The 26,328-nt window shown below is 36.1% G+C and overlaps 1 protein-coding gene across 1 annotated transcript in view; it reads left to right on the forward strand.

The window, feature by feature from the left end:
- The window catches only part of COPG2 (COPI coat complex subunit gamma 2), a 363,341-nt gene that overhangs the window by 61,690 nt on the left and 275,323 nt on the right, over nt 1-26,328 (forward strand). The window contains exons 10-17 of the mRNA XM_084897194.1: nt 8,979-9,112; nt 10,476-10,543; nt 12,508-12,696; nt 17,971-18,066; nt 18,370-18,613; nt 21,767-21,842; nt 23,016-23,119; nt 25,354-25,479. Coding sequence (XP_084753320.1) covers nt 8,979-9,112; nt 10,476-10,543; nt 12,508-12,696; nt 17,971-18,066; nt 18,370-18,613; nt 21,767-21,842; nt 23,016-23,119; nt 25,354-25,479 — 1,037 coding nt within the window. The remainder of the gene's footprint in view (nt 1-8,978; nt 9,113-10,475; nt 10,544-12,507; nt 12,697-17,970; nt 18,067-18,369; nt 18,614-21,766; nt 21,843-23,015; nt 23,120-25,353; nt 25,480-26,328) is intronic.

The raw sequence follows: 26,328 nt of genomic DNA on the forward strand, positions 1-26,328 counted from the left end.
ATGGAGGAAAATGACTTTCCAGAGCAAATATTCAATATGGATGAGACCTCTCTGTTCTGGAAATGGATGCCTGAAAGGAATTTCATTCGTAGAAGACCACGTCAGTGTCAGATTTCAAGGCTTTTAAGGACGGGATAACAGACTACTTGGGGCAGTGTTGCAGGCTGCAAAAGGAAACCTTGGTGATCTACTGTGTTTCCCTGAAAATAAGACATCCTCCAAAAATAAGACCTAGCACAACTTTGGGAGAAAAAAATTAAGACACTGTCTTATTTTCGAGGAAACAGGGTAGCATAGGTAGAACCCCAGTGCCTTCAAGCATATCAGTAAACACACACTGCCAGCATACTACAGGGGCACTAAAAAGTCATGGATGACCCAGCTCTCGTACAAGACATCTTCCTGAATTGCTGTGCCAGTGAAATGGAGAGGTACTGTGTGGAGAATAACATACCTTTTAAGATTTTGCTTATAGGACCTGGGATCCAAACCTTTTGGTTGTATTACATAGCATGCCAGCAGCAGGTATCTCCATGTGAGCTTCCATGGGTAAGGAGTAACAGTCCCTCTGCTGGCACGATGGGGAGGAACTGAGCTCAAACTTTGTGGCTAACCAGAATTGATTGCCTTATACCAAGCATGTCCAACTCAAAGACTAACATGGGCCAAATAAGCAAGGTTTAAGTTTATGTTGGCTGCAAAAAAACACACACAAAAGCTTCAATTTTCCTAGAAATGTATGTTTATTTTGATAGAAACATGCTGAATACAAGGGCTGAAATAAATGAGTCATCGTTAACATAAAATAATAGAACATTTTAATAAAAATTAATATTTTTTTCTTGAACATTAACTTACCAGACACTGAATAACTGCACAAATTCATAAGCGTAACACAAATGAACCTATTTTTCTTGTTCTCCAAAAGCGAAATATTTCCTGTTGCACACACCAAACAAGTTAATACAAGACTAATGACATGGCAATCAGCTATTCCCTGCTAGTGTTAGTGGTGAGGAATGGTGAGCCTGTGCTTAAGGCGTGTAAGGGATATGAATGCAACATGATTATAGTCATCAGTCATTAATGAATGTTATAGTTTGCTATTAATAATCCTATTTAATAAAGACAGAATATGCAAATTGACCATAACTCCATGACAAAGATGGCAGTGCCCAGAACCAATAAGGAGAGAATATGCAAATTGATGCAACAAGGTGAGAGGCGGAAGGTGGCTCTGGGCCTGAGGCAGTGCTGGCAGCCAAGTGAAGAAAGGCCTATTCTTGCACTAACCTTCATGCATTGGGCCTCTATTTATGTGTAACAGGATATTGTAAAAATTAAGTTACAAAATTTTTATTAAAACGTTTCTTACGTACTATTATATTGGCTGGGACCCAAAAATATTCGTTGTGGGCTGCATGTGGCCTCTGAGTTTGACATGCTTGCCTTACATATTTGGTTGAGTGCAGTTGTTAGGAGGTTTGTAGGAATCCAACTTCTTTTGGTAGCCAGCTGATCAGTTTTGGATAAAATTATCCTTATCCCTCACTTGTTAAACTCACTTGTTAATTCTCAAAATTTCTCTGGCAATTCTTTTTGGTTTTGTATGTATGTTATAGATGGCATTTCAAAAAATTATATTTTTTATTATAAACTTCTCTCTTAGTACTGTATTGCCTTTACCACAGCCCATAACTTTTGGTATGTCATGATTTTGTTTGTATTCTGATCTTTTCTAATTTCCTTTTAGATTTCTTCTTTGAGCCTTTGGTTCAACAATGTGCTGTTGTTTAATTTCCACATATTTGTAAATTTTCTAGTTTTCTTTCTGTTAATTGATTTCTAGTTTCATTCCATTGTGGTTGAAAAAGATACTTGGTATGATTTAAACCTTAAATGTATTAAGACTTGTATTGTGTGGCCTAACGTGATTTATCCTGGAAAATTCTGTGTGCATTTAAGAATGGAATGTTCTGTGTGTAGGTCCATTTGATCATAATGTTTCAGTTCACAAACAGAGACGGTTTCTCCATTTATTTAGACTTCATAGCAGGGTTTTGTAGTTTTCACCGTAAAAGTCCTGAATTATATTTATTAAATTTATTTCTAAGTATTTTATTCTGATGCTATATTGAATAGAATTGTATTGATTTTGGATTTATTGTTGCCAATAAATATAAATACAATTGAGTCTTTCTTGTTGGTTTTGTATCCTGTAACCTTCGTATGGTCATTTACTTCTGTGTATGTGTGTTTCTTGGGATTTTCTATGTACCGACTCATGTCATTTGTGAAAAAGAGTTTTCTTCCTTTCCAAACTGTATATCTTTAATTAATTTCTTCCTCTCTTTCTTTTCCCCTCCCCTCCCCACTGCTCTAACATGAATTGACTTTTTATTAAACCAATTTTACATTCCAGGGATAAATGCCACTTAATTATGGTACATAATTCTTTTTATATATTGCTGGACTCAATTTGTTGATATTTTGTGAGGAGTTTTGTGTCTGTGTCAGGAGGGATGTTGATCTGCAGTTTTTACATGAAAATTTGTTTTTGCTCCTTCAGGTAATACTGGCATCACAACATTAGTTGGGAAGCAGTGTGCCCACCTCATTTATTTTCTAAAAGAGTTTGTGAAGGATTGGTATTATTTCTTTATATATTTGATAGAATTAACCAATGAAGTCATTGGGACCTGTGCTTTTCTTTGAGGGAAGATTTTAAATAACTCATAGGTCTATTTAGATTTTGTATTTCTTCATAAGTCAGTTTTGGTAGTTTGGTATTTCGAGGGACTTGTTCATTTCATCTAAATTATTTAATTTGTTGGCATATAATTTATTACATGCCTTTATAATAATTTAAATTCCTTTAAAGTCAGTAATTGGTGTTGTTTTTTTTGTTGGTCTAGAAAAGTGGTCAGCAAACCATGGCTCGCGAGCCACATGCGGCTCTTTGGCCCCTTGAGTGTGGCTCTTCCACAAAATACCATGTGTGGGTGCGCACGTACAGTGTGATTGAAACTTCGTGTGTGGCCCATGCGCAGAAGTTGGTTTTTGGCTCTGAAAAGAAATTTCATTTGTACTATTGATATTTGGCTCTTTTGACTAATGAGTTTGCCAACCACTGGTTTAGTTGAACATTTGTCAATTTTGTTGATCTTTCCAAAGAACTAACTTTGGGTTTTATTGATTTTTTAAAATTTATATTTCTTCATTCTAGTCCACCAATATCTGCACTGATTTTTTAAAATCAAATTTATTGGGGTGACATTGGTTAATATAAGTTTAAAGAGTACAATTCTGTAATATGTCATCTGTATATTGCAATGTGTGCTCACCATCTACAGTCTAGTCCCCCTCCATCACCATATATTTGGCCCCCTTTACTTTCTTCATTCTTCCCAAACCCCTCTTTTTTTTTTTTTCTAGTGACCTTCTGTTGACTGTGTCTGTGAGTCGATTTGCTTTATTTTGTTTGTTTGTAGCTTTCTGTTTTGTATCCCACACATGAGTGAAATTATATAAAATCTATGTTTCTTCCATATGACTTATTTTGCTTGGCATGATACTCTGAAGATTCATCTATGTTGTCCCAAATAGCAGTATTTCATCCTTTTTAAGGCTGAGTAGTATTCCATTGCAGATATGTTCCACATCTTTATTCCATCGTCCATCAAAAAACACTTAGGTTGCTCAGCTGGGGTGGTTCAGTGGTTGAGCATTGACCCTTGCACCAAGATGTTGATTCCGATCAGAGCACATCCCTGGATTGTGGCTCATTCCCCAGTGTGGGGCAGCTGATCAATTTTTCTCTCTCATCAATGTTTCTCTCTTTCCCTCTTCCTTCCTCTCTTTCTCTCTCAAATAAATAAAAACATATTTAAAAAAAAAAGAAAAAAGAAAAACAGCGAAGAAACACTTCTCAACACGTTAAAAAAACTCACGTTTAAGTTCTTTCCATGTCTTGGCTACTGTGTATAGTGCTGCAATGAACATATGGGTGCATATATCTTTACAAATAAATGTTTTCAAAATTTTCAGGTAGATACCCAGAAGAGAGATTGCTGGGTCATATTGTATCTCTATTTTTAATTTGTTGAGTAACCTCCATACTTTTTTACATAGAGGCTGACCTAATTTACATTCCCAACAGCAGTGTCTGAGGGTTCCTTTTTCTCCTCATCTTCTCCAACACTTTTTATTTCTTGCCTTCTTGATAATAGCCATTCTAACAGGTGTGAAGTGGTATTGTATTGTGGTTTTAATTTCCCTATAGCTAATAAAGTTGAGCATCTTTTCAAATATGTTAGCCGTTTGTATGCCTTTTTTTGGGAAAAGTGTCTGTTCAGGTCCTATGCCCATTTTAAAAATAAGATAGTTGCGCTTTTGTTTTTTAGTTCTTTGTTTTTTGAATAAAACCCTTATAGGAGGTATTGTTTTTAAATCCCTTGTCCCATTCAGTTGGTTGCCTCCCCCCCCCCCCTCAGATTTTTATTTTTACACATTCTTGTGACATTTCGCTTTGTGGGAAACAGGAGGTTAGCAAGGTAAGCCTTTTAGATGAGTCCATTCTCTATATATTTTAAACAAACGGTATCGAGACAGCCAGTGGGAAGGTGAGAAACATTCGACAAATACAGTTGTCTAAACAGCAATAAATAGGAAAAGACAGTGTCCTCACCACATCCAACCACAAAGTTGGTTTCCCTGTCTTCAGGGTTTTGAAGGACACGGAGCTGTGGAGCGACCTGTCACAGCTGCTCCTGGGTGACCCAGAGACTTGATAACCACCAATAGCTCACAATTATATATAGGCAAATACTCTCGTGGGATATTTCTCAAAGTGTGCATTCCAACAGGGAGTTAAGAATGAAGATCTAAGATATTTATTTTCCAAAAGAGAAGTGGATCGTCTTTTTGTTTTGTTGTTTCTTTTGCTGTGCAGACCTTTGTTTGTTTGTTTGTTTTGTTTAGACTTATTTTTGCTTTTATTTCCCTTGCCTCTGGGATCAAGTTCAATCCTCTGAGACCAAAGTCCCTAAGTTTAATACCCATGTTTTCGTCAATGTATTTTGTTGACTCAGTTCTTATATTAATGTCTTCAGACATTTTTGAGGTAATTTTTTTTGTGTATGATGTCATATAGCAGTCTTGATGTGGCTTTCCAATTTTTCCCATCATCACTTATTGAAGAGGCTTTCTTTTCTCTATTGTATGTTTTTGGCTCGTTTGTTGAATATTAGTTGCCCATATACATGCAAATTTATTTCTGAACTTTCAGTTCTGTTCTATTGGTCTGGGTGTCTGTTTTTGTGCCAATACTATAGTGTTTTGGTTATTGTAACTTTGTAGTAAAAGTTGAAGTCAGGGAGTGGAAAACCTCCAGCTTTGTTCTTTTTTTTCTTTATTCTTTTGGCTATTTGGGATCTTTTGTGGTTTATACAAATTAGATAATTTTTTGTTCTATTTCTTAGAAAAATGTCATTTTGCTCTGATCTTTATTATTTATTATTTTTGCTGTGGGCTTAGTTTACTCTTCTTTTTCTAATTTCTTAATTGTGGAAGCCTAGGTTATTGATTTTGAGACCTTTCTTCATTTTTGGTATACTGGTAGGTGTTCAAAGTTATAAATTCCTCTCCGAGCATTGCTTTAGCTAAATGTCTTAAATATTGACTTGTATTTCATTTTCATTCAGTTTTAAATATTTGGTCACTTTCCATTTTATTTATTATTGTTATTATTACTAGAGTTGCTATCTGTAGATGCCTGGCCAGCCCTTTCCTGATTTATTCTTGATCCATGGGTTACTTAGACATAGATTGTTTAATTTCCAAATATTTTGGTATTTCCCCAATTTATTTCTTGTTGACCTATAATTTTTTCTTTTTGTTGATTTATATTTTAATTTCGTTATGATTGGAGAACATACTTTGATGATTTCTGTCCTTCTAAATGTATTGAAATGTGTTTTATGATTGGCATTTGATCTATCCTTGAGAACTGTCCATATGCACTTGAAAACTGTGTATTTACAGTTATTGGGTTGAATGTTCTAGGTTGAGTTGGTCAATTATGTTTTCCAAATCTTCTATATGCTTGATGATTTTCTGTCTAGCTGTTCTATATGTATAGACATCTCCAGCTATTATTGTTAAATGATCTATAATCCCTTTTCATTTTGTCAAGTTTTGATTCATGTATTTTGATTCTCTGATGTTAAATGTGAATATATATTTATCATTGATATAGCATACTGATACATTGACCTCTTTCTCATTATGAAATGCCTCTTTATCTCTTGTAATATTTTTGTCTTAAATTCTATTTTGTTTGATGTTAATATAGCAACTCCTGATCTTTTATGATTATTTTTGCATGATATATTTTCTTTTACCCTATTTGTATCTTTTGAATCTAATGTGAGTTACTTCTGGATAGTGTATACCTGGATTTTGCTTTGATTGGGATGTTTAGTTGTAGTTATCTTTGCCATTTTTTGTTTTATGTAAGTCTCCTGTCTGTTTTGTTTCTCTCTTCCTCTTTGCCTACTTTCTTTTGTGTTAAGTAAACATTTTCAGCATATCATTTTTATTTCTCTGTCAATATTTTCACTTTTTTCCTATTTTTTCTTAGTCATCACTGTAGGGATTAGAATATACATTTTAATTTGCTACTTCAGCTTAATACTAACTTCTAGTAAAATAGAATCTTTGCTTTTTAATATAGTTCCATGTTCTCCCTGCTCCTGTTTGCTATTATTGTCATGTATATTACATGTATATGTGTAATAAATCCAACAATGTAGTATTATAATTATTGCTTCATATAATTTTATATCTTTTTAAAACAGTTAAGAAAAATGAAAATAATGTATCTATATTATCTTTTATATCATTTTACATGTTTACATTTTTTAGTTTATTTCTCCTTGATTATTCATTTAACTGTTTAGAATCAATAGTTTAGTCTAAATGAGATCTATTAGCAGTGCATTCTCATTTATTTTTTATCTGGGGATGTCTGTTTTCAGCCTTCATTTTTGTAGGATAGTTTTGCTGGATATAGAATTCTTATATTTTTATTTCAGCACTTTGAATATGACATTCTACTACCCTCTCATCCATCATTTTAGGTGAAATGTCAGCCATTAATTGTATTGATGCTCCTCTATACAAGGTGATCGCTTTTTATCTTGTTTCAAATTTTTCTTTGTTGTCTGTTTTCAGCAGTTTGTGTCTATCTATGTGGGATCCTTTTGTATTTATGCTGCTTGGGATTTGTTGAGCTTCTTAGGTGCATAGATTAATGGTTTTCATCAAATTTAGGAAGTTTTTAGCCACTGTTTTTTTCAGATATTCCTTTAGTCCCTTTTTCTCTCTCCTTTTCTTCTGAGACTCCTATTGTGCAAATGTTGCTACCCTATTTGTATCTTTGAATCTAATGTGAGTTACTTCTGGATAGTGTATAACTGGATTTTGCTTTGATTGGGATGTTTAGTTCCACAGGTCTCTAAACCTTTGTTCTTTTTCTTCATTCTTTTTAAAAAATTTTCCTCAGCTGGTTTATCTAGGTTACCTAACTTAAAGTTTAATGGTTCTTTTCTACTGCCAGTGCAAATCAACTGTTGAACTGTAGATCTGAATTTCTGACTCCAGTTATTATACTTTCCAAATCCAGAATTTCTATTTGGTTCTTTTCAATAATTCATTTCTATCTCTATATTAATAATCTCTTTGGTGAGGCATGATTGTCATGCCTTTAATTCCCTTTTATTCTGTAGACATAGTTTCCTTTACTTCTTTGAACATATTTATATTAGTTGACCTAAAGTTTTTGCCTAGTAAATCCAACATGTAGGCTTCCTTAGGAATAATGTTCATTGACCATTTCACTTTCCCCTCCTCTCTCCAATACATTGCTATGTCTGTGTATCGTAAATTTTTGTCAAAATTTGGATATTTTAAATTATTTGATGTGGAAATTTGGGTATTCAGATTTTCCCTTCCCCTATCCTGAGTTTGTTATTGTTGCTGTTTGTCGTTACTGACTTTCCTGGGCTAATTCTGCGGCCTTTATTCTTTCCCATGTACAGTCATTGAAGTCTTTGCTTGGTTATCTGTATCATCAGATAATGATTTGAGATGTTTTCTTAAATGCTTTAAACCAGCATGCCTTTTACCCTTTTCCAATGGGCATTTTGTGTATTGGGCCATGCCTTCCATGCTCTTGCAGTTTATAACTCTGCCTTAGGCTTCACTTCCTGCTTGCTCAAAGTCTCAGAGTCAAGCATAGGTGAGAAATTAGGGCTGTCAATCTTTCCTGGACATCTGCACAGCCTCCCACATGCGCATGGCCTTTTAGATCTCCAAGAATATGTCAGAAATTATCAAAGCCCACTATGGACATTTTATGCCTCTGATTTTCCTTTTAAGTTTTTGTTTGTTTGATTGTTTTGTTTTGTATGTGCAGATTTTTTTATTGTTCCAACTGGAATCACTGCCTCTGGCAAATACAATGTTAAACAATTGCCATGGATTTGAGGGACAAACTCCCTGTGGATATAGGGCTTTTTTCAGTAAATGAGCTGTGAGTCAGATGAAATAAAGATTAGCTCCATGAATGGGACTTTTCTAGGGAGCCCTAGTCTGATCAAATAGTAACACTTCTTGGGGGTAGGGCTTTTGAGGGAGCTCCAATGTATTTGCCTCCTCCAGTGGCTGCTGGACTTATGGCTTTTTTAGTAATTAGGATTGTTGCAAGCCTTTGCTAATTTCTAGAGTGCTGAAAACATTGATTTTGAACATTTATGCTAGTGTTCTGACTGTTTTTTTTTTTATGGAGGAATGGATTTTCAGAGATCCTTCATCCGTAATTCTAAAAGTGCTTTTCAATCTGTCTGTTTTCAACTATTTTACATATTTTCTCTGATGTTTTTGATATCCAATGATGGTCTATTTATATTTATTGACAGCCATGAAGGTCCAGTCTTTGATTTCATTGAGAGCTGCTTGCGAAATAAACATGAAATGGTTATTTATGAAGCTGCTTCAGCTATCATTCATCTTCCTAACTGTACTGCAAGGGAGCTGGCACCTGCTGTTTCAGGTTGGTTATATATTAGATAGCTGGTTTTTGTTTCTATTCTTATGTTTGTTTTAAGCTCCAAAGGTCTTCAGGAGAGATATTAGGAATGATTTTTTAATCTTAGCTCTGAATATATAGATAGTCTTTGCATTCCGATATGTAAATGATTGTTTTAGTTGCTTTACTTCTTTTTCTGAAGTTTTCCCATATAAAACATTTTAAAAATAATTTTAATGCCTTCAGTTATTTTTAATGTTTAAAAAACCCATTTGCACTGAAACCGGTTTGGCGCAGTGGATAGAGCGTCGGCCTGTGGACTGAAAGGTCCCAGGTTTGATTCCGGTCAAGGGCATGTACCTTGGTTGTGGGCACATCCCCAGTAGGGTGTGTGCAAGAGGCAGCTGATCGATGATTCTCATTGATGTTTCTAACTCTCTATCCCTTTCTCTTCCTCTCTGTAAAAAATCAATAAAATATATTTTTTTAAAAACAAAACACACAAAAAATTTGCTCTTATAACTATAAACTAAAGGCCCGATGGACGAAATTTGTGCACTGAGGGGGGAGGGGAGTGTCCCTAAGCCCAGCCTGCAACTTCTCCAATCTGGGACCCCTTGGGGGATGTCCCTCTCACAATCTGGGACTGCTGGCTCCCAATTGCTCACCTGCCTGCCTGCCTGATTGCCCCTAACCACTTCCCTGCCAACCTTATTGATGCCTAACTGCTCCCCTGCCAGCGCGATTACTCCCAACTGCCCTCCCCTACTAGCCTGATTGTCCCCAATTGCCCTCCCTTACTGGCCCAGTAACCTCCAACTGCTGGCTCAGTCACCTCTGACTGCCCTACACTACCAGCCTGGTCACTTCTAACTGCCCTCCCCTGCCAGCCTCGTCTCCCGCAACTGCCCTCTTCTGCAGGCCTGGTCCCCCACCCAACTGCTCTCCCCTGCAGGCCTGGTTGCCTCCAATTGTCCTCCCCTGCCAGCCTGGTCAACCTCAACTGTCCTCCCTGCTGGCCTGATTGCCCACAAATACCCTCCCCTGGCAGCCATCTTTGGCCACATGGGGGCGGCCATCTTGTGCAAGGGTGTGAGGGTCAATTTGCATATTACTCTTTATTATATAGGATAAGACATATTTGCTCTTATAAATATTCCTACCACTCATATACTGATGGGTATATCAATCCTTTGTATTCTCTATTTAAAGTTTTTATACCTCAGTGAAATGTGCTTTTTCTATTTTTGATGACACATTTTTCATGTGAAATTTTGATGCTGTGATCAAATTTCCTTATGCATATTTTTAATATGATTATTCATACACTATATTTTCAAATATATGATGAAATGAGCTATAGACACTGATCTTTTTTCTTTTCTAGTTCTTCAGTTGTTCTGTAGCTCTCCAAAGCCAGCTTTGAGATATGCAGCTGTGAGGACCTTGAACAAGGTAGGTCATTTATATCAATGTTTGATTGAGAAACATTAATTGTGAAGTATTTGGCTTTCTTTACAAAGTTAGCAAATATGATTTATTAGCTTTAGTTCTGTAGCATCTCACATATTTGTGGCCTTAGATATGGCCATTTTCATTGTCATTCATCTAAAGATTATAATTAATTTCTGACTTCTAAGGACTTTATAGTGCCACATTGTCCAATATGATGACCTTTAGCCAAAAGTGGCTGTTTCCATTTAAATTAAAATGAAATAAAATAAAAAATTCAATTCCTCAGTTACTAGTCACACTTCAAGTGCTCAGAAGCCATATGTGGTTAGTGACTATCCCATTGGATCCCATAGTGTGGATATAGAACCTTTCTATCATTGCAGAAAGTCCTCTTGGATATGCTGGTCTATAGTAGCACCATCCAATAGAAACAAAATGGAGTCACATACGAAATTTAAATTTTATAATAAACACATGAAAAAAAATTTTTAAAGATGAGATTAATTTTAATAATACATTTTATTTACCCTAATATATATATATATTCTTTCATATTAACATGTAATCAGTATAGCATTTTAAAGATATATTTTGCCTTTTAGTTTTTTTATTCTAAATCTTACACACCTAGAGTTGTTTTAAAAAAATATATATATTTACAGTATGTCTCATTTTGAGCTAGCCACATTTTAAATGCTTAATGTGGCTATTGACTACCATGTAGCATGGTTCTAGAGGCTACATTACAGAATAAGTTAACTAACCATAAATATTTTAAATGAAAATTTAATATAGTAGAATATTTGTCATAAGGTGGTTAGTGATTTGTTATGGGTTAATTATATGAACAATTGGAGGACAGAAGTTTAGTGTAGCCAAAGAATAGCAATGAATTGTATTCAGAGAGTTGGTATAGATCCACATTCCTTCATCTATGATCTTGGAGTCAGATTTGTCTTAGAATTCTCTATTTTGTGAAATTTAGAAAGGTTCTATGATGCTATCCCTTATATACTAACCCCCTTGAGCCTGGAGCTGTAACCCACCATTAGACACATTAAAATTTCTGCATGATACTTATGATTATCCTTGGTAAGTGGGATACATTAAGACTTAATTAGTTTTACAGTAGTTTGGGTCATATTTTGATGTTAAGTGAATTTTGAGGCAATACTTTGCTGTTTTCAGATTTTATTATTGCTATAGGCAGAGAGGCAAATGGCACCTACAAAAAGAAACAGAAGAATGGCAGACATGTTTTAGTGACCATGAGCAATCCAGTTTGGATGGAATTTGTTTGCTTAAATACAGAAGTGTTTTCTAAGTGATAATATAATAACAGTCTTTGAGCAGTATTTACAACATGAGGTCCTATTTTCAGAGACCCTAACCTCTAGTCTAGGGGTGTCGAACTCAATCAGAGAAGGGGCCAAAATCTAAAATCCAGCCTAAATCGCGGGCCGAATGGTTTACTGAACAGTCATAAACTGACAATGTCATAAACTGACAGCGGAGTGCAGTGATGACAGTGCGGTGCGGGCCACATTGCAAGGCCTGGCGGGCTGGATTTGGCCCCACGGGCCTTGTGTTTGACATATGTGCTCTAGTCGAATAGATATCAATGTGCACAGATACTGTAAGGAAAAACAGGCCAATTGTAATAAAAGACAAGACTGTAATATAATTAGAAAGATTATACAAACCTGGGAAGAAAAAGTGCCATGCTGCTCAGTGACTATGATTGTTAATCATTTATCAAATGATATATCTTTTAAATTGGAAACATTCTTTTTGAAACAATTTTAACCTGTATTGTCCCATTCAGGTTTTCAAAAGCCACTTAAAAAAAAAAAAAAAAAAAAAAGCCACTTACCTTAAGTTACAATTTCTGTTTCTCTCTCTTTTTTTAATTCTGGTTCTTATTAATAGCAATTTGCTTAATATTTTTCTTGCCCTTCCACAAGGTGGCAATGAAGCACCCCTCTGCTGTGACTGCCTGCAATCTAGACTTAGAAAACTTGATCACAGATTCAAATAGAAGCATTGCTACCCTGGCCATTACTACACTCCTCAAAACAGGATGTGAGAGCAGTGTAGACCGACTCATGAAGCAGATATCTTCTTTTGTATCTGAAATCTCAGATGAGTTCAAGGTAAGAGTTTAAGTATGATTGCGTTTTCTTCCAATTTCTATGGCTTGCCTCTTTTTTAACAATATCTTTTGATGAGCAAAAGTTTTAAATTATGAAGTCTAATTTATTAATATTTTTTTGTTTCATAGTTATTGCTTTCTATGTCCTGAGAAGCCTTTGGCTATTTCTACATCTTAACGATATTTTCTTACATTTTATTCTTAATATTTTGTGGTTTTAGCTTTTATATTTTAGTCTGTGATCTAACGAGTTAATATTTGTATATTGTGTGTGATAAGTTCAGTATTTTCCCATATCAATATCCAGTCATTCCAGCATCATTTGTTTAAAAGACACATTGCCATGCTTGGACATCTTTGTCTGAAAAGCAGATAACCATAGACTTATAGGTATATTTCTGGGCTCCTTATCATATTCCATTGACCTATTTATCAATATTATGCCAATACTCACTGTATTTTTTTATTTTTATAGTTTTATGGGTACCTCTTAAATGTCAAATAGTGAAGTAGTGTGGTCTTTCAACATTGTCCTTTTTAGTAATCTGGTTTCTTTGCATTTCCATATAAAATTTAGAACCATTTTATAATTTCTATAAAACAAAGCCTGTTAGGATTATGATTGGAGTAGTGTTGAATCTATAAATTAATTTAGGAAGAACTGACATTTTAATAGTATTAATTCTTCTAGTTCATGAATATGGTATACCTTCCTCTTTATTTAGGTCTTTATTCTGAGCAGTGTTTTGTAGCATTCAATCTAGAGGTCTTGTACATCTTTTGTTGAATTTATATCTGAATCTTTTATGCTTGAGACTCTTATTAAAATTTCTATTTCATTGTTTGCTACCAGTATATTAAAAAAATCTCTCTTACTCTCTCTCTTTTTACTTTCTCATAACTTGATATTCTTGTAAAGTACCCTTATCAGTTCTAGTAGTTACTCTATACATCCCTTAGGATTGTCTATATATAATCATGTTATCTGTTAATAGAGACAGTTTTACTTTTTCATTTCCAATCCAAAAGCTTTTATTTATTTTTTCTTGCCTTATTAAAATGGCTAGTACTTCCAGTACAGTGTTGAATATAACTGTGAAAATGTGTGAGAGATAATCAGAAGAATAATAAAATTCAGCTAGAAGAATTAAAAGAGAAAAATGTTATTCTTTTTGTCTTATTTTCAAAGAGCACAATTGGCCCTATTTAGTTTCTTATAGGCATATCTAGTCTTTCAAAAGACAAGCCTAGTCTGTATATTTAAGCAGACATCCTGAATCTTTGGGAAACCTACGAAGGTCATTTTATAGTATAGCTTATTGAATGAATCTCCTGTACTTGAGCATTTGAGTTTGCAGTATTTTGCAATTACAAAGAATGCTGCAGTGGATAACCTTGTGTATTTGTTTCCTTGAAATGTTAGCGGTGTATCTTTAGGGTTAATCCCTAGAAGTCCATATGCTAGGCTGAAGGGTAAATAAATATGCAGTTTTGTAGAGAAAACTAAACTCTACCCACCAGCACTGTATGAGTGTCAGTTTCCCCTTAGTCTCACCAATGGAGTGTGATTACATTTTGATGTTTGGCCAACCTGATGGATGAGAAAGGATATTTCAGTGTAGTTTTAATTTGGATTTATTTTGTTATGAGGGAAGTTAAATATATTTTCTTATATTTTAGGATCATTTAAAATTTCTTTAAAATATTGTCTGTTCATATATTTTACCAATTTTTATAGGCATTTGGGTTTTTTGTTTCCTTAAAGGTTTTTTTTATTTTTATTTTGGATGTATATTAGGGATATTGGTTCTTTATGAAGTATGTTACATTTCTTCTCAGTTTGTCATTTGTCTTTTGAGTTTTATGACATCTTTTGTCATGCAAAAGTTTATTTTGCTATAGTCAAATTTGTCAGTATTTTCTTTTGCGGCTCTGACTTTTGAATAATAGAAAGCCTTTCCTTTCAGATTATAGAATCTTAATGGGTGAATAAGAATTCACCCATGTTTTCTTCTGGTATGTTTTGGTTTCATGTTTTAAATTTAGATCTCTGATCTGTTGGATTTTATTAAGTATGAAATGAGAAATGGATCTATTCTCATTCTTTTTCAATAACTATCCTGTTGCTTCTACCCCCAATTTTTACTCAATAGACTGTTTTTGCTTGTTATTTAAAATACCACCTTTAACATATACTAAAGTATCATATGTATTTGGGTCTATTTTTGGGCTATCTATTCTATTATGTTATTCTCTTTATTCATAAATCACTACCACATACTATTTTAAATATAGAAGCTTTGCAGATTATGTTAATATTTATTAGCTGCTTCTCATAATTCTTTATTTTCATTGTTTCTCTAGTTAGTTTTACGTGTATATTTTTCCTTATGAATTAGTGTTAACTTGTCTAGCTTCATAAAAATATCTCATTGGCGTTTTTATTGGGATCACATTAATTTATAAATGAACTCAATGTTGAGACATTTTAACCAAGACAGGGATGACTTATAATTTATTCAAATCTACTTTTGTGCCTTTCAAAATATTTAATAGTATTTTTATATTAGTTTTGAAAGTCTTAAATGCTTTTCCTAATTATATTATCTTTCGTTGTTATGATATATGCTTTAACCCAGTGTTTTTCAACCTTTTTTGGGCAAAGGCACACTTGTTTCATGAAAAAAATCACGAGGCACACCACCATTAGAAAATGTTAAAAAATTTAACTCTGTGCCTATATTGACTATATATAAAGTAATTCTCTTGAATAGGAATCAAATAAACACAAAGAAAGTATTTTATAATTACTTTATTATGAAATATTAAGTAAACAAAATAGTGAAAAATTATAAAATTCTTGTCTTGTCTGCACCTACGGCACACCAGGCAACATCTTCCGGCACACTAGTGTGCCGCGGAACAGCGGTTGAAAAACGCTGCTTTAACCCATTTTATCTTTTAACTAGTTATTTTTCTTGCAATGATTAGTATTGTTTTTTGCATTTTAATTTTATATCCTACTACCTTGTTGAATTATTTTATTTAATTTTATTATTGCTTCCCTAGGATTTCCAGATATATTGTCATATCACCTGTAAATAAAGATAGTTTTGTCTTTTATAATTCTTATTCCTCTAATTGTTTTCTCTTGTCTAATTGCATTGGCTAATAATATTAAATAATACTCGATAGTGGCATCCTTATATTATTTCTGACCTTAATGGTAATGACTTTTGGTATTCTCTTGTTTAGTAATATGCTGACATTAGGATTGAGGTGTGAGTGTGTAAAATGGAACTATCCATCCATTTCTTTTTTTTTTCCTTCAAGAATTTTTATTAGGAATGGATGTGGGATATTTATCAAAGTCTTTTCAGCATCTATGGATATAATCATATGCTTTTTCTTTACTGATTCATTAATATATGCATTATATTAACTATTAATTTTCTAAAGTTGAACCATTATTGCATTCTTGGTACAAATCCTATTCATCATGAAATATTATTTTCTTACTACAATGTTGGAATCTGTTAGCTAATCTATCACTTAGAATTTTTGCATCAATATTTATAAATAAGTTCTATCTAAATTTTTTCTTTTTGCATGTATACCATCTTTATTTCGTTTTGGTATTATTGCTTCATAAAAAAACAGGATGTTTGCTGTGGCCAGGTGGCTCAGTTGATTGGCACATCATCCCATACACCAAAAGGTTGTTGGTTCAATTCCTGGTTAAGGCACATTACCTAGGTTGTGGATTTGATACCTGGCAGGGTGCATAAGGGAGGAAACTGATTGATTGTTTTTCTTCATTTTCTATGTTTTGAAATGATGTGTATAGATTGGGACTATCTGGTTGTTGAGAAACAATTCCCAGTTCTCCAGGAGTTTTCTTACATTTTTGCACATCTTGCAAGTTAGGCTTTTGTTTCCTACTGTCCCAGCTTTGTTCCCTTTTGTGTAGTGCAAGGTATCTCCCATCCTTAGAAAATATAGTGTCTCCCTGTGCAGGGCATATTTCCATACAGCTCTAGAAGACAAAGCTACTGTTTCCTATAGAGCAAAAAGCATACTTGCTCCCTGTCCACTATAAGAAAATTAATGTTTCCCCTCAGAACAAAAGACCAGCTTGCTTATTGCCCATTGTGAAATATTCAAGTGCCATACCTCAGGGTTCTTCTCCTGTAATGCAATCGGAACTGTAGGTCTCGGTGTTATCTGCCCTTTTTTGCATTGCCCTGTGGGGATTGGGGCTCAGGAAACTGATTCCAAATACTGGTACTGTAGCTACTGCTGTTGCAATGAGTAATTTACTGTCTTTCATCTCTAATCCTGGAGTCTTATGTTTTCTACTAGCATTAATGAAATTGTGGCAGGCTAACTTGTTAGCTTGCAAAGTAGGGTAACATCTCACACCCTTCTCACTTGGCACTGGTCTTTAAAGTTGTGGTAAAATTGTTGCAGAAGACCAAAGACAAACCAAGCAATGCTTTTAAAGAAGAGGAGGGACACTGTTTAATACACCAGTGGACTCAGGGAATAGCTTTTCAAATCTGAGTGAAGAAACATGCATGGGGCTTTCCTTTATATTTCCCTGTGGTTTTTTCCCGCAAATATGGATTATGCTACCAGTCCTTTTTATAGGCCTTTCAAGAGGGCCCCCAGGTGTTGGGGGTCTCCAGGTCATATCTGATGGTCTGGCCTGGCACCAGCATTAATAACCCTCCCTCCGGAGCTGTGCACTGTTCACAGTAACAGGTTCTGCAAGACCAGTGTCTGGGAAGGAGGTAGTGACTTAATTATAGGTTATCAAGAATGTACACTGAGATTACTGGCATGGATTCAGATCAGCTAGCCCTAAATATCAGGGTTACATTGGAATTAGCCCTTTTTAGCCTTCTCAAAATTATCCTAGAAATTATTTTGTGAAGAAGTTCTATGGTAACATTTCTATTCTAAGGAAATCAGTCTAAGCTTTTAATCTTTACTGTTCACTTTAAAAATTTTTTATGTGCTTATTTATTTGAAGCAAAGGACTGGGGTCTCTTGAATGAACTTTTTATTTTCCCTTGTGGTCTCCTGGCTTAGCCTTCATGAAGAACCATTGCAGTTTTGAATAACTAACGCACCTTCTTAGCTTACAGTAAATAAAGTACACTTAGTCTCTAAAGTTATAAAGATGAATGTCCTTTCTGTGTTGGTTTTTTTATGGGTGGTAGGTGCACAGTCGTTATAAAGGTGAATGGCCTTTCTGTTTGTTTTTCTGCAGGTGGTGGTTGTACAGGCAATTAGTGCTCTCTGTCAGAAATACCCGCGAAAGCACAGCGTCATGATGACTTTCCTCTCCAACATGCTCCGAGATGATGTAGGTGGGCTCGTGTGTAATCATAGGAAGTTGCTCTCTTAAAATCTTACTATTCCCATTAAATGTCATAGTATTTAAAGCAGCATGTGTCTCTCAAGTAGTGAGCTTACTTCTGGTTGCTGACTTATCATTACTAAACATGCTATTGCTCTAGCTTTCCCTGCAGAAAAAAACACACACAAAAAAACACACTTCTGTTTCTTCCATGAAGTGAAATGTTAATATTATAAGCATACGCCTTGGAGTATAAGCATTTCTCCAAAAAGCATCCTCAGAACCAATGGCAGTCTTCTCTTTTGCCAGGGAGGCTTCGATTATAAACGGGCCATCGTGGACTGCATCATCAGCATTGTGGAAGAGAACCCTGAGGCTAAAGAAGCAGGTCTGGCCCACCTCTGTGAATTCATTGAGGACTGTGAGCACACTGTTCTGGCTACGAAGATCCTACACTTGCTGGGCAATGAGGGCCCCAGAACGCCTGCTCCCTCCAAGTACATCCGCTTTATTTTCAATAGGGTCGTCCTGGAAAACGAGGCCGTTAGAGCTGGTAAGTCATTGGAACTCTGATAATGACGTAACCGCTGATCTTTTGAAATGCGTAACTCAAGGGGGTAATGATGACATTGGAAAATGAAGCTGCCAGGTCTACTTGATGGTGGGATCATGGAGCGTACTTAGGCCCTCGACATATAGCTCTTTCCCTCTAGTCCAGTGTCCATCCTGATTTCTGCCTTATCTTAGAGACAAATAACCCTTGACTTTCAGTATGTCAGGAATATCATGATGGCATCATCTACTTTTTCAGTGTTACAGCCTTAAATGTGAATGAATGTCTGTGAAATTTATGTGTGTCTATTTATTTTTAAGTGTCTTTTAAAACATGTCTTAGGCATATTTTTACTTCCTCCTCCCTAATGGTTTCTTCCTCTTAGCGTATGAACAAGTCTAGATCACTTCTACTAAAAATATAAACCCTCCTTTGATCAGTTGTCTCTTATTTAGCTACTTCCTATATTTCCCCTGTCTGGTAAACTTGAAATAGCCATTCATGTACTTATTTCCCATTTTTCTTTTCAACTCACTATACTCTAACTCTCTTCCTTAGAAATCCTCTAACACTCTTTAAAATATATATATCACTTATAAGCTAGCTGGAAAATCAAGTTAGATACTGTAATGTTTTTATCTTTGTTCACCTCTCAGTCAGTTTAATGTACTATTGACTAAACTTTCCCTTGGCTTCCACCAACAGCCTACATCTTTCCATCACTCCTCGGTCTTATTTATAGGGCTTCTCTTCCATCCCCTAACACAATAATTTTCTTAGGGGTTTTTCTTCTTACTATACACACTTATTCTGGTGATCATTTTCAGAGCTCTATTTATAGGCGGTGACATTGCAGTCATGCCTCTTTCCTGAACTTTTATGTCTAACTATCTAAGGCACTTCTAATGCAGCTTAAAATTCAAGCTCACCAAAACCTTTATCATTCATTCTGCTGCAAAGGCAGAAACTTATTCTACTGTTTTATAATCTATACCTGTTCTTTGGCAAAATACTATCAATTCCGACTCTTTAGTATTCCTTCATTCTCTTTTTCCTTTATTTTCATTGGTGCTGTTTTAGGCTCTCCAGTGCCAACTAGTGTGGCTGTTTCCAGTCTCATACAGTCTGTACTCCACACTCTGCTACAAAAATGGACTTTGCATTTAAAATTTGCTTATAAATTTAGTGTACCTTACTTTGCTGCAAATACACAAATTCATCCTATGTTTAACATCCTGTGTAATAAAAGGGTAATATGCAAATTGTACCCTTGACTGGAGTTCCACCAGAGTTGGACCAGGGGGCAAGGCTGGCCTGCCAACTGCCTGCGGCCCTCCTCCCCACCCCCCACCCCCACTCTGCACAAATTCATGCACCAGGCCTCTAGTCTATACTAATAATCTATATTAATAAAAAGGTAATATGCTAATTAAACCAGACATCTTTTGGACATCCTTCCAGATGTCCTTCTGGACAAAGCCATGGTGGTGGGGCTGAGACAGAGGCAGTTAGGGGCGATCAGGCCGGCAGGGCAGAGCAGTTAGGGCGATCAGGCCGGCAGAACAGTTAGGGGTGATCAGGCAGGCAGGCAGAGGTGGTTATGGGTGATCAGGCAAGCAGGGGAATAATTAGGGGCATCAGGCAAGCAAGCAGAGTGGTTATGGGTGATCAGGCAAGCAGGCATAGTGGTTAGGGGTGATGAGGCAGGCAGGCAGGTGAGCGGTTAGGAGCCAGTGGACCTGGATTACGAGAGGGTGCAGGTCAGGCTGAGGGACCCCCCCCCCCCCATCTTCTGTGCATGAATTTTGTGTACTGGGCCTTTAGTCCTTTAATAAGAACGGAAGCTAAACCACAACCTATTTTTGTTTTATCTTTAGTCTTACACTTGTCTCCTCCTGCTCTCAAACATGGGATCCTATTCTTCAGCCCTCCTCACCTGTATCTAGATCAAATATGACACTGTTTTTTTCTCTGGACTGAGGGCCTTTGCACTTGTCATTCTCTCTGCCTTTAATACTATTTTCCTTTCATTTTCCTCTGGTTAATGCTACTTGTTCTTCAATATTTAGCTCAAGTTATGTGTTAACTTTTTTTCTTCACCAATCCTGTTTAAGTTTCTTTCTCTCTATTCACTTAGCTTCCAGGATATGGTTCTATCATGGACCTTTTTTTTAAAAGTTTCTTTATTGATTAAGGTATCACATATTTGTCCTCAACCCCCCATTCCAATCCCTCACCCCCACTCCCACTCTTGCCCCCACCCCCCTATTGTCCTTGACCACTGGTTAGGCTCATATGCTTGCACACAAGTCCTTTGGTTGATCTCTCCCTTTTATCCCCATCCTCCCTTTGAGGTCCAACAGTCTGACCCATGGCTCCTTATCTCTGGGTCTGTTCTTGTTCATCAGTCTGTGTTGTTCACCATTTCCCCTAGATGAGTGAGATCATGTCCTACTGGAAATATACTTATAAGAATCAAAAATGAGACAAGCAATAATCATTATGCTGAAAGGCATATGAATCAGTCTGTAGTGAGTTTCTTTCTGGTCCACCAGTTCTTTTGAGACCCAATTTCAATGTCAAACAGTTCCTTATGTGTACATGTCAGCAATGATATTTCAGTTCTGGATGTTGGGTATCATGGACTTACTGTGCTGTGTTGTAGTCATCTTTTTACTTACCTGTCATTCCCACTAGAGTACAACTCCTTCATGTCAGGAGCTATTGCTTCTCTTTCTTTTCCCAGCACGTATCACAACTTCTTGCAAAAGTTATGTGAGCAATAAATCTTTATTGGATTAAGTGAATTTTAATAATAGAGCATATTTTTATGCTTCGAGTTGGTTGTTTGAGATTATGGCTTAATTATATCAGTGTGATATATAAGAGGGTGTAGTGGAAATGGAGGAGTGCTCGTAAAACGAAATTTATGATTTTTTTCCTACATTGCATAGAGGATTTTTCTATTCATAGCTCTCTTGGGCCTGCAGATTTTTGTTTATGCTTAAATGGATCGAAGAAATAAGATCAAGACACAATAAAGCAATAAGAGTTTATTCCCTCTGAACATGGGTAAACTCTAATTTTTTGAATGATTATTACTTAATTCAAGAAACCAATATTTACGTTGCTTCATTTTATACTTCGTTATAGCTGCTGTGAGTGCTTTGGCTAAATTTGGGGCTCAGAATGAGAACCTCCTCCCAAGCATCCTTGTACTCTTACAAAGGTAAGTAAAAGAATGTCCTTTTTTCTTTTTTGGTGGGGGGAGTCTTTTTTTTTTTTAATAATAACTGCCATATGGCTGAATAGTGTTCCTCACTGTACCATATCAAATGCATTGCAGGATCTAAGAATAGAGCTGATAGAGTGAGTGGGGGGCAAATGGCATTTTTGTTCTCTTCTAATTTTGTGTATGCTAAGTACATATACAATTTGCCTTGGAATTTCTCCTTGTATGAGTTTGAGAAAGTGACTTATAGGTATATGCCTCAATTTGTATATTAGGGGCTAACTTCAAAGTGATTCACTAAGTAGAGTTGCAAATTTTAGCTTCTTATGATCTCTGTAACTCCCTATTTGATGAGTAAAAGACTGGATGTGAGCAAAAACTGTCATTATATCTTGTTATTAAAACATAAAAATTACAAACCAAAGGCTGACTGGTTTAAATGAACAATGCCTGGATTTTGAGTGGTTTTTAGTGTCTTTAGAAAGTCTAACATTCCCATTTTTTAATTATAAAGAAGTCTAAGTCTTTATCAGGATCGTGTGATTACAGACCCAAGAAAAGATTCCAAACTGCTATCTTAAATTATTGAGTTCTTCCTAATTATTTTTTAATTCTTTAATATTGAAAGTATTACATGTGTCTCTCTTCCCCCTCTCCGCCCTCCCCAGTTGTCTTCTCCCAGCCTGCCCCTACCCCCCAGCCCCGGCCTTCCCTGCCCCCCTCCAGTTGTCTTTATCCATTGGTTATGCTTATATGCATACAATTTATTTGGTTGATCTCTTCCCCGCTGTGGCACCCCCACCCCCACCTGCCACCCTCCCCTGCCTTCCCTCTGAGGTTTGAGGGTCTGTTTGATCTTTTTATGTCTGGGTCTATTTTTGTTTGTCAGCTTATGTTGTTCATTATATTCTACAAATGAGTGAGATCATGTAATACTTATCCTTCTCTTCCTAATTATTTTAATGCCTACTTATATAGTGCTTATTTACCAATTGAGATCAATGCCCAAAATTTATGGTGATTTTAGGATCCTCTGTTGGCTGTTGTTGAGTTCTTTTAAATAAAGGTAGTGGTGTCACATGGCCTGATTATGTTCTTTAAGCATGGTGGTAAAGCTCTTGGTAATCTTTAGAGTGCTGTTTGACATGCCTATTTGTGTTCTTTGGACAGATGTATGATGGATACTGATGATGAGGTACGAGACAGAGCTACTTTCTATCTGAATGTACTACAGCAGAAGCAGATGGCATTGAATGCTACATATATCTTCAATGGTCAGTGAGAGTCATGGATGTAGACAAATATACTTTTGGTATCTTGGAAGCATATTTTAAGATGATTTGCATGTGACTTGACTAAGCAAAATGCTTGTTTTATGCCTTTGACTGTATTTCCATTTCTAGGGAAATCTAAAGTATTGGGTCGGCAACTAAGTAATTGCGGATTTTTAAAAGAAAATCAAAGACAATTTTTTCATGGAACTAAATAACTTTATTCTGTAATGTATTGCCCATTTTGATCAATGACCTTTTGCCATCTTTCAGGCAGCATCATAATCCCACGTTCAAAAAACTTCTGGTTTTTATTAGCAAAAAACTGAATCAGGTACGATTTGACATCATCATCATTATTGAAATTTTTACCATTCAAGGAGTTTTGTAAAGATCGAAACAAAAAGTAATCAGATGGTGCAAGGTCAGGACTATATGGTGGATGTGGCAAAACATCCCAACCAAGCTCCATTAATTTTTGCCGAGTGACCAAAGATGTGTGTGGCCTTGCATTGTCATGATGGAATACACCTTTTCGATTTGTCAATTCGGGCCGCTTTTCTTCAACTGCATTGTTTAATTTCGTTAGTTGTTCAATGTAGACATCAGAATTGATCGTTCGGTTGGGTGGTAAGAGTTCAAAGTAGACAATTCCTTTGTAATCCCACCAAACTGATAACAAAACCTTCTTTTGATGAATATCAGCTTTTGATGTTGTTTGAGTTGGTTCACCTGGCCTGCTCCACGATCTTTTCCGCTTGATATTGTTGTAAACAACCCATTTTTCATCGCCAGTTATCAGTCGTTTTAAAAATGGATCATTTTCATTACGTTTCTTTAGCAAATCGCAGCTGCTAATGTGTTGCATTAACTGTGATTCTTTCAGTTCGTGAGGAACCCATGTATCGAGTTTTTGAACATAGCCAAATTGTTTTAAGTGATTTTCAATGCATGTATGTGATACGTGAAGCTTCTCTGCAATCTCACGTGTTGTACTGTGACAGTCCGAATTGATTATTGCTTTGATTAGGGCGTCATCAACTTCAACTGGACGACCAGAGCGTTTTTCATCTTTGAGTGAAAAATCACCAGAACGAAATTTGGCAAACCAATTTTGACACTGCCGTTCTTTTAAGGCTTCGTCACCATAAACAGCACATAACTTTTTATGAGCTTGCGATGCGTTTTTCCCTTTGCGAAATAAAAAAGCAAAATATGACGAAAATGTTCCTTTTGATTTTCCATTTTTTAACGAACGCCAAACGAAAACTACAAAACAGATCAAAAAACTTTTTTTTCTGATTAACAGCTGAATAGCCAACTATCAAATAACAAAATGTGTTTTACATTTGTACTACGTCTGCAAACCTAAAAATTCAACTGAAGCCATATGTGTGTGAAACCCGCAATTACTTAGTTGCCGACCCAATATATAAAAGCCGAAAGAATATTGGTTGCTCCTTATCCTCCTCAAGCTCCTTCTTAGATGAATTTACCCTTTCTCCCATTTCTTATGCTACTAGAGGCTCAGTGCACAAAATTTGTGTACTTGGGGGAGGGTCCCTCAACATAGCCTGCATCCTCTCAAGTCCAGAGCTCTTGGGGAATGTCCAACTGCCGGGTTAGGCCCACTCCCCGGGGATTGGGCCTAAGCTGGCCATCTGGGAGCCCTCACTTACTACTGCCTACCTACCCACTACTCCTTATCGCTCAGCTCATTGCTCCTTAGCGCTGCCACGGAGGCCAAAGAGGCTCCTGCCACCGTTGCTGTGTTCACCAGCTGTGAGCCCAGCTTCTGGCTTAATGGCACTCCCCCTGTGGGAGTGCACTGACCCCCAGGGGCCAGCTCCTGTGTTGAGCGTCTGCCCCATGGTGGTCATTGTGCTTCATAGCGACCAGTAGTTCTGATCATTTTGCTGTAATGGTCACTTAGGCTTTTATTATATAGATATTTTGATCATTGTTCCCAAATGGCTAAGTTGCTCTCTTTTATGGATGGTACTTATATTTTGTTGAAAATTTTTATGCTCTAGTTGACAGGGAACTCCCATGCTTCCTTGGGTGAAATTATAAGAAAGTTTTATATAATAGCCTTTACTTTTAATTTCTTATGCTATAAAGTCTGTGGTTATATTTTCCCCTCCTTCAGAAAGAGTAGATAAACAGTATAAATCTGGGCCTATCTGGATCCTAGCATTGGCAAGAAGTTATAATGCTGAGATTTCTCCATTTCATAGGTCTGACAGTGTCTATACCAGGGATGGAAAAAGCTTTACATCAGTATACATTGGAGCCTTCAGAAAAGCCCTTCGACATGAAATCTATTCCTCCTGCCAATGCTCCTGCCTTTGAACAGAAAGCAGGTAAAACTCTTAGTGTTTCTATGTTTAAGTAGTGTTATTAGCACATTTCCTCCAATACCTCCTTTGTTCACTTAATTGTCACTCTGTATTTCTAAATCTTTTTAGAAGTGTGTTGGGTGATATTTTAAGTTAGGTTTTAAATTATTTTCCTGGTTTTCACATAAAGCTCAAATATGAAGTGTGGCCAGATTGAAAGTTTTTTCTTTTTCCATGCTCAGTATTGCAGCACTGAAGTTAGCTGTCACTGTGTGTCTCAGAGCAGCAATTGTGCTGTTACCTCCTGTTTTTATTTTCTGAAGTTGGTAATTTCTTAATTTTACTATTGGAAGTTTGTCTTGAAAGAATGTATGGGACAAGATCATAAAAAATGTTCCCAAGGGGTAGCTAACTATAAAAGAAAGAGAGAGAGAGAGAGAGAGAGAGAGAGAAAGAGAGAGAGAGAGAGAGAGAGAGAGAGAGAGAGAGAGAGAGAGAGAAAGAAAGAAGAAGGAGGAGGAGGAGGAGGAGGAGGAGGAGGAGGAGGAGGAGGAGGAGGAGAGGGAGGAAGGGAGGAAGGGAGGGAGGGAGGGAGGGAGGGAGGGAGAAATGTTTAGTGGTCAGAACTGAGAAAGAATATTCTTAACTTCGAACCTTTTCAGTTTTTCTGTTGATACTATATAAGTAATTTTTCCTGTTTGAATCATGAGAAGACTTGTTTTATAAATAGTTCTTCTTTTAAGAATTTTTTGTACATTCTCACCCATTTAAAGCAAATACTATTTTTAGGGCTTAGTTTATTATATCGCAAAATATGTTCACTAAATACATTTTAATTTGAACATCTCTCTAAAAAAAGGTGAAGAAGCCTAC

Source organism: Pipistrellus hanaki (assembly GCF_964339955.1).
Source record: "Pipistrellus hanaki genome assembly, chromosome: 10".
NCBI lineage: Eukaryota > Metazoa > Chordata > Mammalia > Chiroptera > Vespertilionidae > Pipistrellus > Pipistrellus hanaki.